This window comes from Pollicipes pollicipes, unplaced genomic scaffold, assembly GCF_011947565.3.
Source record: "Pollicipes pollicipes isolate AB1234 unplaced genomic scaffold, Ppol_2.1 Scaffold_5724;HRSCAF=6776_pilon_pilon_pilon, whole genome shotgun sequence".
NCBI lineage: Eukaryota > Metazoa > Arthropoda > Thecostraca > Pollicipedomorpha > Pollicipedidae > Pollicipes > Pollicipes pollicipes.
The window spans coordinates 16,010,451-16,026,326 of NW_023596746.1; the positions used below are offsets into that span (position 1 = coordinate 16,010,451).

The 15,876-nt window shown below is 48.8% G+C and overlaps 1 protein-coding gene across 3 annotated transcripts; it reads right to left on the bottom strand.

The window, feature by feature from the left end:
• Positions 1–7,981, bottom strand: LOC119102515 (uncharacterized). 3 transcript variants are annotated; one of them, XM_037225897.1, is made up of 5 exons: positions 7,873–7,981; positions 6,421–6,457; positions 5,052–6,193; positions 4,528–4,743; positions 1–4,265 (listed from the first exon to the last, which is right to left on the bottom strand). In XM_037225897.1, exons 2-5 carry the CDS (start codon positions 6,449–6,451, stop codon positions 4,026–4,028), a joined length of 1,629 nt encoding a protein of 542 aa, XP_037081792.1. In that variant the 5' UTR covers positions 6,452–6,457; positions 7,873–7,981; the 3' UTR covers positions 1–4,025. The 3 variants fall into 3 exon arrangements, with proteins under 3 accessions (XP_037081792.1, XP_037081793.1, XP_037081794.1); XM_037225898.1 differs by lacking the exon at positions 7,873–7,981 and adding an exon at positions 6,855–7,274; XM_037225899.1 differs by having other exon boundaries at positions 4,122–4,743.
• Between the last annotated feature and the right edge of the window lie 7,895 nt (positions 7,982–15,876).

The window sequence follows — 15,876 nt, forward strand, 5'->3', positions numbered from 1 at the left end:
TCACAACAACATTTTATTGCATCAACACAACTGGCACGTGTATCAGACACTCTGAGTATCTCGATCAACACAACAGGCGACACTCATAATATCAGTAATCATCAACAATTTTAACAAACAATTGACATACACACACACTGGGTTACAACGTTCTAGGATTACCATGCTGTGAGCTTGCACAGGCGGACTGGATAAGAGGCACGTTCTAGGATTGAGGAGACCGACATCGGCACGGTAGAGATTATTCAAACTTTAGTGCGTGCCGTACAAGGAAAGCTGAGGGTCCTCGCCGAGAGCATTATCAAAGAAAACTTGAATCTTGGTCTGGGTACGATGTAAGGCTGCTGGAATCAAGGCGCAGCCTCATATCGTTGTTTCTTTTATCTTTGTCGGCGGGGGCTTCGTCAAGAAGGCCATCTATTTCGGAATCAAGAGTGTCTTTCGGGCCGCCAAGAATTTGCATTAGGTTGGCCCGAGCGCTTTGGAACATTTTCTGAACTCTGGGCACGGCTAGTCCTCGTTTCGTGTCCTTTGGATTAGGGTGATGAACGTAGCTGACCTTGCGAACAGATCGCAATGGGTTATGAGGTATGTGTGGTCTCCTCTGAATTACGGACAGTTCTTCAGGTGCAGCTTGATCTGAATATGCCACGCTGGGAAGCGATTCCACGCTTCGCTTGGAGGCCCTTTGCATCCATGACGGAAGCTGAGCAAAATCATAGTCGTATCCATCGTTGGCTAGCTGCTCAGCTGCAACGTCCATAACGGAATCGACGCTTCTTAACGATGTTATTTTGCGACGTTTTTTGGCAGATAGAGGTGCTTGTTCATCTGCGTGTGATGTGACAGAGATTCCCTTCTCATGAGCCGACGTGTTCATTGGTGGCTGGTTGATAAATACCTTAAGGTTAATTCCCAGGGGTTTGTGAAGGGAATTTCCCGAATTTGTGTCATATTTCTTGTCAATGTGCGACATCGAAGAATCGAAATTTTGCGTCGGAAGTGTCAAGTCATGTTCAGAGGCCCTGGAAGTTTGCCCCAGGGTCTCATCGACAGCATGCATGGTCCCAGCCAGCTTTGAAGCAAAGTCGGATTTGGACAAAGGCTCTACGCTTCCAGTTATCCTAACTTCCGGGTAGCTCTGATCAGCCGAGTCCTCCCCCGCATCTAAGGAGCTTTGATCGTGAGAATCTGCATCATCAACTTCCTGCGATATTTGTACGTCACTTACAAGCGACGAACTCTTCTCTGACGCTCCTCGTGACGTGACTATTTTTTGCCTTCCTTCAGAAGCCTTCTGTGCGTGTTTGGACATTGCGTTCCTCCTCAAAGACGACCGATTATCCCCTAATTTTTTACCTTTGGCAGAAGACGGCTGTAGACCGGAGGGATCCCGAATGCCACTTCCCCGTCTGGAAGGTTTTGCGATAAATTTGCTGACAGACTCGGAAGTGATCTGGATTTGTTTCCCAGATTGCGTGACGTTCTCGCCGGCGGCGGAGTCCATTTTACGAAGAGTCCCATCGGGCGGGTCTTTTTCAGACGGCATGTCCTTGCGGAGTGCAGATGGGTCCCGCACGACTTCTGGATGATCGGTGCTTCGCCTAGCAGGATCACATGGAGAACTGTGCACATCATCAGTGCTGCCACTTCCAGTGTGCGAATTGAGGGACGATTGCGCGTGTGCGCATGCGTCTCTAATATTAGGAGAGGATATTGAAGAATTTGGATTATTGCTGCCTGCTTGAGGAGGGTTTGGCTCGGGAGGGAAATGTAATTTTTCTTCCTCTGGAGGGGAGGAGTCACCGTTTTCAACTTTGACATCTTCATCAATCACCACGTCTCCTGCGTTTGGTCCAAGGCTATTTGATGCTGTGTTTGCGGAGACTGACCCTGGGATGCTCCCATTATTGGTTCCTGGCCCCTGTGGAAAATGTAGATCTTCCTCCACTGGGCCAGAAGGACTGCCATCATCGACTTTCACATCTTCATCAATTATTATACCTTCTTTGTTATCTTGTGAGCTATTTGGCGCCAAGCTTCCAAAGTTCGCATTCTGTTTGCTTGCGGGAGTCGGTACAGGCCCGGGGGTGAAATGCGAATCGTCCTGTGTTGTGCCAGAACTATTGCTACTGTCAACTTTCCCATTTTCAGCGGTGATAACATCCCCACCAGCTTCTTGTGAAGTCGCAGGTTCCGGAGGCAAGGAGTCACCGCTTTCAACCTTGATATCCTCATCAATCACCACGCCCCCTGCGTTTGGTCCAAGGCTATTTGATGCCGCATTTGTGGAGACTGACCCTGGAATGCTCTCATTATTGGTCCCAGGCCCCGGTGGAAAATGTACATCTTCCTCCACTGGGCCAGAAGAGCTGCCCTCATCGACAATTACATCTTCATCAATTACTATGCCTTCTTTGCTATCTTGTGGGCTATTTGGCGCCAAACTTCCGAAGTTCGCACCCTGTTTGCTCGCGGGAGTCGGTGCAGACCCGGGGGGAAAATGCGAATCTTCCTGTATTGGGCCAGAATGATTGTCATTGTCAGCTTGCCCATTTTCAGCGGTGACTGCACCTCCACCAGGTTTTTGTGATTTTGCATATCCTGAATTTTGAACATTTTGTTGAGTACCTAGAGGGGAATGAACTGGTCCTGTGCTCTTATTTGCAGCAGCATTGCTGCCTGGTGGTAAGAAGTTTGAACTACTTGACTGAGAACCCACTGAGACATTGCCACCCACTGCGTGCGCATATGCTGGGGATAGGGATGTCACGAACTGTTTGTTAACGGAGCTTGCCCTATAATTTATCGAGGGACTTGGCGTGGAGGCATGAACGCTGGCATTGAGCCTAAATGCATCTTGCACGACTGAAGTTTGTATGGGTGCCTGACTTGGCCTCGACAGCTCCAGCGGGCTTTTGGATGCTTGGGACTGCAGCGGACTGGGTGGGGGCTGATCTTGAGGTGGGACCGGACGTTTCTCTGTTATCATTTCAGGAGACAGTGATCCTGAAGGCTGGCCCAGGTAGTGGGGTTGCTGTGTGCTAGCCATGGCCTGCTGTGTGGCAGCAGCGTTTCCCCCCGGATAAGCTTGGTGTTCTGCTGATGTTCCAGACGGCTTCCCCTGAGGCGGGGGCTGCTTTAATTCCACCTGGGGCTGGTGAAGAGCCTGACCTTGTGATTGAACTGTAGGGGACCATAGTGATGGCTTAGGGGGTGGATATGGCGTTGGAAACGTTGGAGCATGTCCTTGGGTCTGGGCTGGTTGGGCATGATCTTGAGGAGACACGCCTGGGGGCAGTCCTGCTGATGGCGGCTGTGAATTGTGCCGTTGCTGTCCTGGAGGTTGTCCCCGGGACGAAGAAAGCCCTGATGGTTGCCCGTTCAGGTATTGCTCTGGAGGCTGCCCCTGGGTTCGTGCAGGCAGTGTCCGTCCCTGATACATCTGTGGTGATGGGGACGCAGCAGGGAGACGTTCATTAAATTTTGCTGGTTCGGAATGTCCTTGGTGTGACAGTGGAGATGGCTGAGTTGTGGGCATAAGAGGCGGATTTCCGGATCTTGGTGAATTTCCCATCGGCATGGTTATCTGAATGGCAGACGGAATTTGGTTTGCAGATGGCAAGGCCGTCTGAAAGCCACCACGCAAGTTGGTCCGTGGTGGTGAGGTTTCGTTACCCGCCTTTTCAACAATGCGTATATCTTCCTCCAGCTTTTGGGTGTTCGATAAGTTAGATGCCGTGGGAAACCTAATTTTTTCTACGGTTTCGATAACTGTCTCGGGCTCAGACGACAGTGGGTTGGTTCGAGCGGGGGTTGAATTGACCGAATGTTGAATATCTTGTTGCATTGGACTCGGTCTATCCTGAGACTGTGGTGCACCGGGGGTTTCTGGCAACGACATTGCCAATGGATCCGCGAAATGTTTATCCTTGGTGAGGTGCCGTTGAGACCTCATACCACCAAGCCTCTCTCCCACGAGATAGCGTTCATCCAAAGCGAGCCTTTTTGATCCGGAGTAAAGGTTACGTTGCTTGCGATGTTGCACTGCCAGGGGACCATTGCATATCGGCATCTGCGTTCCTCGATTGCATAGAATTTGCACGCGCATTTGATATCGGACGTTCTTGCACCTTCTCCGTGATCTCAATGGAGGTTTGATGCTGTGGAGTGGCATTTGGTTTGCTTGATGGTTGGGTCTTATTGTGAGGAAGCACGGGAGGAACTCGAGGAAAGTGCAGTATCTCACTTAGCAAGGTGAATACCTAAAACGGAAACAAACACGTTAAGACTGCTCAGACAAGTGCATATAACAAGAACAAGGTCTGAAACATCTAACCGTACGTGAAAGACACATGCGCTTGCGGTGATGCCTACCGCGCTTCCCGCCGCATCACGCTTGACCGCTGAATACGTCAACTACTCGGGGACATCCGAGTGAAGCTGGGCATTGTCGGCGTGATCAGGTGCCGGCTCATAGACGTCAGGACTCCCATACTGGAAGTCGTCGTCCGGAAGCACACTTACTGGATGGACTCTGGACGCCGCTGCCACCACTCCGGCCGGAAGAGTATCGATGCGCGTTCCAACCACGCCGATGTTTCTGTTCAGCTCGTAGTAGTCAGGCGACTCCTCACAGCGCACGTTGAACCACCAGTCGCAGGTGAAATACCGTTGGTTGAACAGGGTCCCGTTTGGGCAGAGGAATCCGTCCTGCTGCTTGTTGTGGCAGACCCAAAACGCCTGGAAGGGGATTTGGTAAGATTCAGTAAGATGGGCCTGCTTTGCAACTTGCTGTGCTTATTTCACGGGTATAATCGATGAACAGCATGACTCTTGCCGGTTAATGTCACTGTATGATGGACGCCCCACCGGCCATGGCGGGCCAGCAAGAGAGTTGTTTGATCCAAGGCATAACTCAGAACTCGTTCATGTGAAAACACTGACAAAATCACCCGGTGCTTAAGTCACCATCACGTTAAAGAAGAGCCTGAATAGATGAGATTAATCGCGAATTCATATTCTATCACCCTACATGCAGCTTTGCATACCTGGCAGCGGGCCTCCTCAGACGTGTCCGCGTAGAAGCCATCAACGTCTTGGTTAGCGCAGTCGAAGCCCGACTCTGGAAGCCTCACGAGCACTGGGTAGTCGATAAGAGGCTGGCCGGGGATCGATTCAGGCAACCACTCAATTCCCCCCATGTGATGACCCTCTCCATCATTTGGCCTCTCAGGAGTCACAGGAGCAGCCGTTCTTGGACGTGCGGGCTGCTGGCTGATTGCTCTATCCGTGCTGACCTCATTGTTGCCAATCGGTCGCGGTCCTGGGGCAACGAATGCATTGCCTGCTCGTGGCTCGGTGGGCACCTCATCGTCATCCGGCAGGGCAGGCTGCGACAGGATGCCTTCCCTGGTCTGCGGCTGTTCAGGCTGGATGTTCAGGTCACCGCCTACCTCCGGAACTGGAGCTGATGTTGGCACTTCGATGCCCCGCCCAGCACCATAAGTGTTACCACCGCGGGCTACTAGCGGCTGCTGCTGAAGAGAGCTGCCGGAGCCTGGGGACAAGGGGATGCCGTCGGCCTCTCCACCCACTTGTGCACTATTCCGCTCAAAGCCCAGAACAACCTCCGGGTTTCCGCCGACAGCTCCGACCCCAATAACGCCTCCATCGTTGGACGTCGGCGGCGGCAGGCTAGTGAGGATGTTGTTAAGACCTGGCCCTCGCCCTTGGAGGGGTTGGCCGGCACTTCCGATCACTTGCGGCTGAGGCGGGCTGTTTGCAACAGAGGGGCCACTGCCAAGGCTGTTAGTGCCCAAGGGTGGCTCCTGTCCGCCAGTAGTGAAGTCGGTGATCCGCAAATCCACTTCGTCAAGGCCGATAGCCGGCCGTTGGCCGTCTGGTTGCCGATTGCCGAGGCTCGGCTGGTCACTGGGAGCCAGATCCGACAGAGGCCTGGGCCCGGACTGGGGAGCCAGCCCGGCCACTGGACTGGGGCGGGACTCCGCCTGACGCGCCCGAGGCAGTCCCTGCTGCTGCTGCCGCGCGTCGAAGATGGGCTGATTCAGCGGAACCAGGGAGTCGTCGTTGAAGCCAACTCCGGCGCCGTAAGCGTTGGATCCCCGGGCAATGATTGGTTGACCGTACTGGGGATTGCCGCTGACGAGTGTGCTAGGTGACAGGAACACGCCTGCAGCAAAACGCCAAGCACGAAAAATATAAACATCAATTTCTCAATGCCTACTTGGACGTCAACTGGTTGTCGTGCACAACATAGTAAAGTTGCGAATGCTTGTTTATTGTTATTACGGCCTGACACAGCTGGCAGCTGTCATTTCAACGGCAATAAACTACTTTTCATTCCAGACCATCTATTGTTTCCTTATCTACGACGATGTTTGGTAAGTGGTACCTTACCTGCTAAAACGATGATAGCGTGCAGTTTCATACCGTTCTGAAAATGAAATCGGTGATGTCATGTTTTGGTTGAAGAAGCACACAACACGCAGCTGTGGAATAATTCAACCTTTTCTATAATAGTCACATTTCTTTCAAGGAATGCTATAACTAATGTAACTAACAACCTACAGCTATAACTAACTATAACTAACAACCTCTGCTATCGGATCAAAGAATGCACATGCGTGCGGTGATGAATATACTTGTTGGTTTCGGATACGAAGGATATAAGTTACAGCACGAATTGTAGATAAAGTTTCCTGTGGTAAATATAGCAACGACGTGGGCTGTGCTTGGGGTAAAATGAAAAGAATGTTCTGCGCCTCGATTTACGGCCAAATTTGGATGCACATAACGACGGAGCCATGGACTGAATGAAACTCGCACTCTACCGAAACGGTTTCTAATTATCTTCATCTTGAAACAGATATGTCTTGAAGGCAGCCAATGGCATTACAGCTGCTGGCTTGCTGTTATGAACAAGACCGTGTGGAAGCTTGTTAAAATCTTGAACATCATCGTCATTGGATTAAACTAGTGCGAACCAACCAAAGGTTAAGGCAAATATAACGCAGACCGTAAAGCAACACTGTAAACCACAGAGAACTGCAATTGCTATAAACAAAGGGCTGTTGTATCCTGCTCTGTTTGATTTTGTCTCTGATCGGTCGTCGCCGCTTCCTGTTATAGCTTGCATTTGCGAAGTTAAAAACGTGTTCAATTCATCGTCATATAGGCTGCGTTCTTGCGCACAGTAACACTGCGAGGTCGTTCGTTGCAAATATGCGACAAAAGTAAGCTCCGACGCGACCATAGCCACGTTTTCACAGTGTCTGTCGCCGCGGATTTTTTTTTTAAACCGCGTCGGCTTAACTACACGTGCGCAGTTACTTTGGGCATCTGCGTAATGCTTGTCTTATCACAACAAGCAGTGATGGGCAACAAGAACATTACGCATAAAATCCATGACCAAAACTTTGATGAGCTGGGTTTTGGCATGTACTGCTTTATGACTCAAATGTGAACGGAGAATAGGTCGCATAATGGCAAAATTTACCACAATTACTTGATTTTAGGTCACGCATAATGACAATCTGCTGTACAAATTAATAAAGCAAACATTCATCTAAACCGCTAGCGTAGACAAACGTCACCAACATCTGACACAGGATATATTCTAGTCATACGTCCATCAGTATTATACGTAGAACTAACTACACGTATGGTATTTAATACAACCACAAATGTTCGACAGCACTGAACGCTATAGAGAAACCTTGGTGAGCGTTAAGAAATAACACTGTTGATGATTGGTTGACTTCATGCAACACACTTGATCATTGTGCTTTCCTAAACAAAAACAAAGACAGCATACCTTATACCAGCACGCAGCAAGGAACATTTTCTTACCGTCTGAAATATCCAATGGCTTCGCTTCAGAAACCCACGGTGTCAAAACCGTGCGGATACAGCAGACACGTATCACTCGCCTCCCTAGTCGTTCTCAGTCGCTACCCACAGACCAGAATGACGTCCATACTTCCGCGCAAACTTATATACTCATACTTTCTCTGCAGTTTTGGGTGTCGCGTGGCACGGGCGCATCCCTTTTACTTTCGGCGCGAATCGTGGGGCGGCGCGAGCGCCTGGCAGTTCAGCAGGGCCGGTCGGCCGTTCTCCCGCACCGGCCGCCGATGGCGCGAACCGGACTGGCGCGTCGCCCTGATGGCGTGGCCCCATCAGATTACGGCCGTTTGAACTATACTTGCGATAGGAGAATTAGACAGGGCAGTGCATATTGCGCACTCGCAGTTTGCCTTATTCATTGATTACAGCTCGGTTGCAAAAGTTTAAAACAGAGCTGTGGCTGTTCCAGCGGTGGTATGAATATGACGGTTTTAGCCTGTCCCGTGGCAGAAGATGTGGTGTTTTAGGCCGAGCTGGTGTCATGTGTAGATAAAAATATGTACCCTGAATTGCTGTCACAAAAAATCTCCTAGCTCCTAACCAAACTGAGATATAGGCGTTTCGGGTGTGAGACGCATCGATTTCACAGGATGTACATGATGCTCTTGGTCACATTCCTTCTACATTCAACGAGTTTATCTTGAGGCTTCAGAGCGTCCCGCGATGATTGCCTTAAAACCCTAAGTATGCAAATTTGCAACGCATGCGTGGGGTTAAACATTTCAAGGCTTAAAACATAACGCTTTGCGAAATATTTTCCAGCCATGTTTTGTGTAACAACGCGCCGAACAATCACGCTTTTGAATGGTGGAGGCAACCATCATATCATGCATAATCACAAGCAAAAATGGATACTAAACAATAGGGTAGTAGATAAATATACAACATAGAATACATTAAACGATATGAATATAACTACGACTTACATCAATTCTACAATGTACGTACACAGAATCAATTCTACAATGTACGTATACATAATCAATTACAATTATCATAGAAAACTTATTTGTTTTCACCGTGACTGCGCAATGTGCCGATTGGTTGATGGAGAGAGCACAGGTCGGAAACTTATATATTTTGCATTGGTAAACCTGGGCAGGGGCACCGCATTGCACGGCCGGGCTGCAGGCAGCATCGCATCGCAATGCGTCACTTCTTTTGGGAAAGGGAATATATCAAAGACGATGAACGTGTTCCGAAGTATCTAGGTCACGGCAAAATTACGTAAGTTCGTGTTGTAAAGATTTGCTCCTTGTTGGATATAGTTGCTAAAACCAACGCGAGCTGAAAGAACGAAAGCTTTATTTCGAATGAACCAAATCTGGCTAGCCTACCGGGCTCGCATCTCCGGTGGATAGGCTCATTGAAGAGAGCACCTGCAGCTTGGTGACGAGCTGTGCTGTGACGGTAGGGTGCACTGGCACAGCCCAATCCGATCACCGGTCCCAGCTGCGGACTTCCAGCCTGGGGTGCGGCTGCGAGGATGCGGTTTTGCTGTGAGGCGACTGACGGATGTCTCCCCGCACCGCGCTAGCAGCCGCGGTCAGCTGTCGGCTGCTGCCGTTCTTGTCGGTTTCATCGATTTTTGTTTGATTATTTTAAACCATTCTTTTGATTTAATCGGCTGTGGCTGGGAGATGGCGTGAGCCCTGAATCGGGTTAAGATCTGGCACGACTCTGCGCTCGGAAATTTTTGAAGCTCAGTCAGGCCAAGCGATTTGTATCACAGTTGAATGGTACTCGGATTTGGACCCACTGATAAGAAAGAAATACGATGTCATACGACTTGGAGACAGCACCCCCCTTAGGTCGGGTGCTTTTTATGCTAGCAGCACGATTCCTGACAAAAGAAAGGAAAATTAGTGCATGCCCTAGATTAAACAATGGAAAAGACATTTGTCACCATTAAGCGGACACACCCAAACAAAAGGAATTTGTGGTCTTCTTTCGCTTTTCGTATGGGTTCGCACCAAGTCATTTTTCTTAAGAAAATCGTGGTTGCATCGTGGTGGGTTTGGACATGCTGTTTGCGCTGGCTCCGCTAGATTTATCATCTTAACTCTTAAAAATCTTTAACTTTGCATGAAGACAGATTTGCCACCTTGCAGACATCGATTTAAATTCGCAAATCAACAGAGCATTACTAGGCTATCAGTCCACATTCTCGTAATATTTAAATGCTGCCTCAGCGAGACATCGTGTAAGGCACGTGCAGGCATTTTTCGCTTGTCAATAGGTCATGCCGTGCTGCGATTGTAAGCGGAAACTCATGGTTTCCGGACTGACGTTTCAGGACCATGCTCGTGATCAAACGATCAAGTATGAACAATCGATCGCTTGAAAACAAATCCATGAACTCCGGAAACCCTACACACAGGCTGCACGTATAGGGAGCGGCCTGTGTGTCAGGTAACAGCTCAATGTTTTACTGCACTTAACTAGCTGCCGGCCACTGGCCGAATTAAAACGCAGCACGTGCAACGCCTCGAATGAAAATCGCACTCGGAAGCCGCGTGAGAGCGAGGCCTTGGCTGGTCGCCGTGTCCGGACAGCGCAGAGCCGCTCTGAAGCAGGCGCGGCCAAGCGGCGCGTTCCTCCACGTGAAAGGGGACCGGGCAGATCAGAGGTCACCCGGCAGTGATCGATCGCGTTGCGAGGCGATCACTGTGTCGGCCGCCTCGGCAGAAATCCTCCGGCGCGGCGCGCGTAGCCACTGCACGGACCACTCAGTGTCAGAGCGGCGGCTGCACGTGACCCCGCTGTGACGCCGTGCACGGAGCTCGCCGCCGAGCCGTGCTGCAGGATTGCGCGCCAGCTCCGCGTGCCAGATTAGCGGCGCAGGCGGAATCGATCAGCCGCGTGCAGGCGCCGAGAGCGGCGACCACACGACGCCTGCCAGCTGGGCTCAAGGCCGAGACGCCGCCACTTTCATCCTTGGGCAATGTCGGCCGTTAGAACACGAGTGACCTAGCGGAGGACCTCGGGGACGGGCCGCGGACAGTCGGCAGCACACGAGTGACCTTAGGGGGGATCTCCGGGGACGGGTCGCGGACAGCCGGCAGCACACGAGTGACCTGAGGATCTCCGGGAACGGGTCCGCGGAAAGCCGGAGTGCATGAGTGACCAAAAGGCATATCTCTGTGGGTGGAATGCGGCGCTCGCAGGCACTGCTCAATAACCACGCCTGACGTGCATACCGTTCTTACTTAAGTGGATATAAAGATGATGCCTCTCGTTCGGAAGTAAATGAGCTGGCTTGGCACCCAGCCTTGGCAGGGCTGGCACCACGCCAGTGATTTCAGGCGAAGAGAGTGCTTCCTCTCGGAGTTGAGAAAGATACATAATGACTGACGTAAACGAATGGAACTGCATAGGTGAGCATGTCAATGTTTCTGACATCGGGGTTATTGGCTGCTGCTGGATGAATCCTTTAAGAGCACCATTACCGAATTATTAAATCCTCCGTCGGAGCCCGTCTGCTTTCGGGACGTGAGCCCTTTGGGCTCAAAATAGGTACTTCAAAAGCCTAATCTTGTCGTTGCAAAACCTCGACACCGAACCTGTTTTGGTGAGATGAGTGCCGGCAAAGAGATGAATCGGTTCGGTAGATACAAACAGTGACACAAACTTTCAATGTGGTAAACAGGCCGACTTTTTAGCTACCGCTCGTAACGATTTGCTCGGACTGCAGGCACTGTGGTGCCCAAATCATCCATCATCAATGCATGCTATGTATATCATCATTATGTAATTGTGATCATCAGCACTCAATGTGTGCATCACTAATGTATACACACACACACACACACACACACACACACACATATATATATAATATATATATATATATATATATATATATATATATATATAGCTTCTCTTCCATCTCTCTTTCTCTCCCGCCCTCTCTCTCTCTCTCTCTCTCTCTCTCTCTCTCTCTCTCTCTCTCTCTCTCTCTCTCTCTCTCTCTCTCCTCTCTCTCTCTCTCTCTCTCTCTCTCTCTCTCGCTTTCTTACAGCACATGGTTCTGCATTTTTCCTATGCCCGACACGCGCACCGTGTGATCGTCTGTCCCCGACACACGCACACGCACACGTATGCACACAGACACACAGGCACACACAGACATACACCACACACACACACACACACACACACACACACACACACACACACACACACACACACACACACACCACACACACACACACACACACACACACACACACACACATCCACGCACAAAAACACACACACACGCGCGCGCGCGCGCGCGTGTGTGTGTGTGATATCAATCAGTCAAAATCAATATCAATCGCGTGTGCGACCCGCATTTTTCCAAAGGTATGTCGTCTTTACGATGATTGCATGAGAAATCCGACATACAACGGTGTGGATAAACTATACATATTATGTATAGATATAATATATATATATATATATATATATATATATATATATATCCACATACATGGTTTGGGAACACACATGCTATCTAGTCACATCTCTGCCGGAACCTGCCAAAAGCGTGGGCTATGTGAGCAGTGTCCTCGTCGCTGACCCGTTCAGGGATGACGCCACTGGCACAGGCCACGTCAGTGGCCGCCTCTCGGGCGTCCCCGCCGGCATCCGATGATGACTTAGCTCTGGCATTGGTCAATGCCAGTACTGATATGCCATTGCAGCGTGCTCGTAGTCACCGGGAACCTGCTGTAATCGGATGCTTGCTGAATATAGCGACGGGCCGGGCCAAGATTTCAGAGACCTGCCGTTTTTAAAATAAGCTTTGAGCACACCTCCAGCTGGCACAAGTCAGATACTTACCGAGTGATGCAATGGAGCTCACGAAGCTGGTGCCCGTTGGGGTCACGTTGTTGAACATTTGGCAGGTGTACACGGGCTGACATCGAACCACCTGCCTCAGAATGGCACGCGCGTCATCTGTACCACGCCGATACGGATCCACGTGTCGAAGGCTGACACCGAACCAAGCGTGTAATCTTGCGAAATCGGTCGGGGATGAGGTTCAACCACAGGGTGGGTGCCGCACGAACCATGAGTCCCGAATCTGCAAAATGACTTAAGCACGAATCTTGCGAATCAGGTAAGCGCCTACAAAGTGACAAGTGTTGAAGGTCTCGCCAAAATGTGCACTCGCAAAGGCCAGATGATGCTATGGTTGCAACGTATGTGCAACATGAAAGACAAGAAAGAAAAATCATCGTAGAAATCAGTGATGGCTTACCCCGATGTAGATATGAGACTCATGTGATTAGGACGGCAGTAAGAAAAACTTGTGGGTAGGCTGGCATTGCGTATGAGGCAATGGAATAGTGGGATCTTCCGCGATCGGATCAAAAATGCTCGAAAGTTACCTGAAGTTGTATATAGGCAGGTGCCCGCCTTCCCCCAGGCTCCTACTGACTTAACAAAGGCGGGAAGCTGGGATGAGCTGTGCGTTCAACTTAGGCCGGTATTACGGCGCTGTTTATCTTCGCAGCATGCCTCCAAACAGCTCTCACAAGCATAATAGCACCGTTTCTTTTTTTGGAAATTGATTGGTGAAATAACATAGCATATTTACCTGTGTTTAAATAAAATCTCGTAAGTTGTTAAGTACATATGTGAGGAGCATTATGTATATACATAAGATAGTAGTGATAGGTTTATTCCTCCCAGAAAAACCAGGAGAACGGAGATTTAGATGCGTTGATATTTGGACGACATGCATTTATTAAAGCAAAGAGCAGAAGTAAATACTATTGCATTTTTGCTAACTTAAATATTTGCTGCTAGTTTTTCATTTCGATAAAAACATGCTGCCGAAATATCAAGCTGTCTGCATCTCCCTTCTCCTGGATGTTCTACCAGGAATAAAGCTATCACTACTTGCTTAATTAAAATCTTTCAAACTCCGCCTTACACCACGCCCTACACAGGACACAAATCCCAAGGTTCTTCCGAAATCATTTCCGAATGGTACTGAACACAGTATTTCAATTCTGGGAGCTACGTTTCAGTTAATGTTGCACATGTGTAAGTCTGAGGCTTCTGACCTCGCCGGCTCATGGCCTTTGGCCCCTTTGCCAAGGTCTTACAGGATGCGTTTTACTTAAAGGAAAAAACATCGAATATTTTTAATGAAATGAGCCCTAAAGGGGCACACCCGACCCTATTTATTAACTTCAAAATTCGAAATGTATTTTAGTAAGTTCCTTCCTTTCAGGAGCTATCACAAAGTTTGGTCATCTAGTACCAAGCAAGGACAACTCTGAAGTTTTGTAATCAGATTTGACCCGTTTATCCGCGCCCGTCCGGGGCTGAATCAACAGTGGCCGGGGGAGTTGACTTCCCTCACCTCTGGGATCTCCAACTTCCAGACGTGGTACGAGAAAACAACAATGGTAATGTTGTGAATGTCTGGTCAAATCTTAACAATGGAAAGCAAATTTTGGACCATATCTCAAATGTGAGGTCACCAGAGGCTGCGAAAGGTAAAAAACGGTTGTTATGGTAAGTGTAGTTAAAACATATGTTAGCACGTCAACACTTACAATGCGGCTTAGAAGCAAGCATTAAGACGACGTCGCCGCTTAAAATCCGGCTTCAAGAACGATTTTTTCTTTCACATGTGCTTTTGAATAAGTTTATATTATTGGATGCAGCTGTGGAACCAAGTTTTCCCAGACACAAAAAACGCCGTTGATGCTGTCCTAGAGGTCAGCTGAGGTCAGCTTCTAGAAAAAGTTAGGTAAATATTCATGAACCGTTCTATTATCGCTTTCAGTTGAACTGCTAACCGGATACAAGTGACCAGCATAATACTTTTTTAGTATGAAATAGCGTGATGTACATCTACAGGTGGTCAAGATCATGTAGCTGTTGAAAACATCATACATACACCCTTCGTCGCTTGATAATGTGTGTGTGAGAAACTGAGAACGGGCGCATTGGGTACATGAAATTATACGTCATCAGCTTCACAAGCAAGATGCACAGGCAGTTCCATGCGCCGCACTCATTCATCTAATCTCTCCTCTTCGGTTAACATAAGTCATTGACCCCAGCTGTTCTCATATAATCGTGAAATTTTTTGTATGACCTATTGTGACCCCTATGGTGCATTAGAATGATATCACAATATATATTTACTAGAGTATTCGAATTTTTCGCCCAAAACTGCTTAATGTAACTGCGTATTTTGAGTTCAACATACGTTTTGAAAAAGGCACCCACGGAGGTAGGTCATGACCTGGGCCAAGGTTATGTGCTCTGTGGTGTTATGATGGTTGTGCATGTAAGTTCGCACGTTTGTTTTTTTTTCGCACGGTTCTCACGGTTGTTTAATTCACTATAAAGGTGCATTGGCCATTAGAAAACGTTTTCATATCTTTCAGCTTGACGTGCTATGTCTTATATACTTGAAGCTCAAGTTGTTGATATCCACTAGCGCCCATCTGATAGAGTTTTCCAATACCTGTTCAACGCCTTCTTTGGCATTGGCGCACCATGCTTAATTCTTGAGATAATAGGCAGACTATAAAGCGCTAACTTGGCCGTTATGACCTATCAATGATGATATTCACTATAGTTCATTCACATCTTTCTGATGTTTTACGAGAGCTATTCATTGCCGTCTTCCAAGTGGTTACTCACAGCTTGTTTAGTTTTGAGATATGATGGGATGTCTACGGTCTCGGATCATAGGCGCGGACGTGAAAATAGGACAAGAGTCGATGAGCAATGAGCGCTGCTGGATGATTGTCACGTCTCGTCGCATTTATTGTTAAATAACCGAAAAGATCCAAGCGCCTTAAGTTCTAAAGCTTGGGGACTGCTTGTCAGGTTGACAGTCTCAGCTGTGTATTGGGGACTGACGCCCTGCCCCCACTGAGTACACGGTCCTAAATCACGGCGTGAAACCAACTTTGCCATCCTGACATA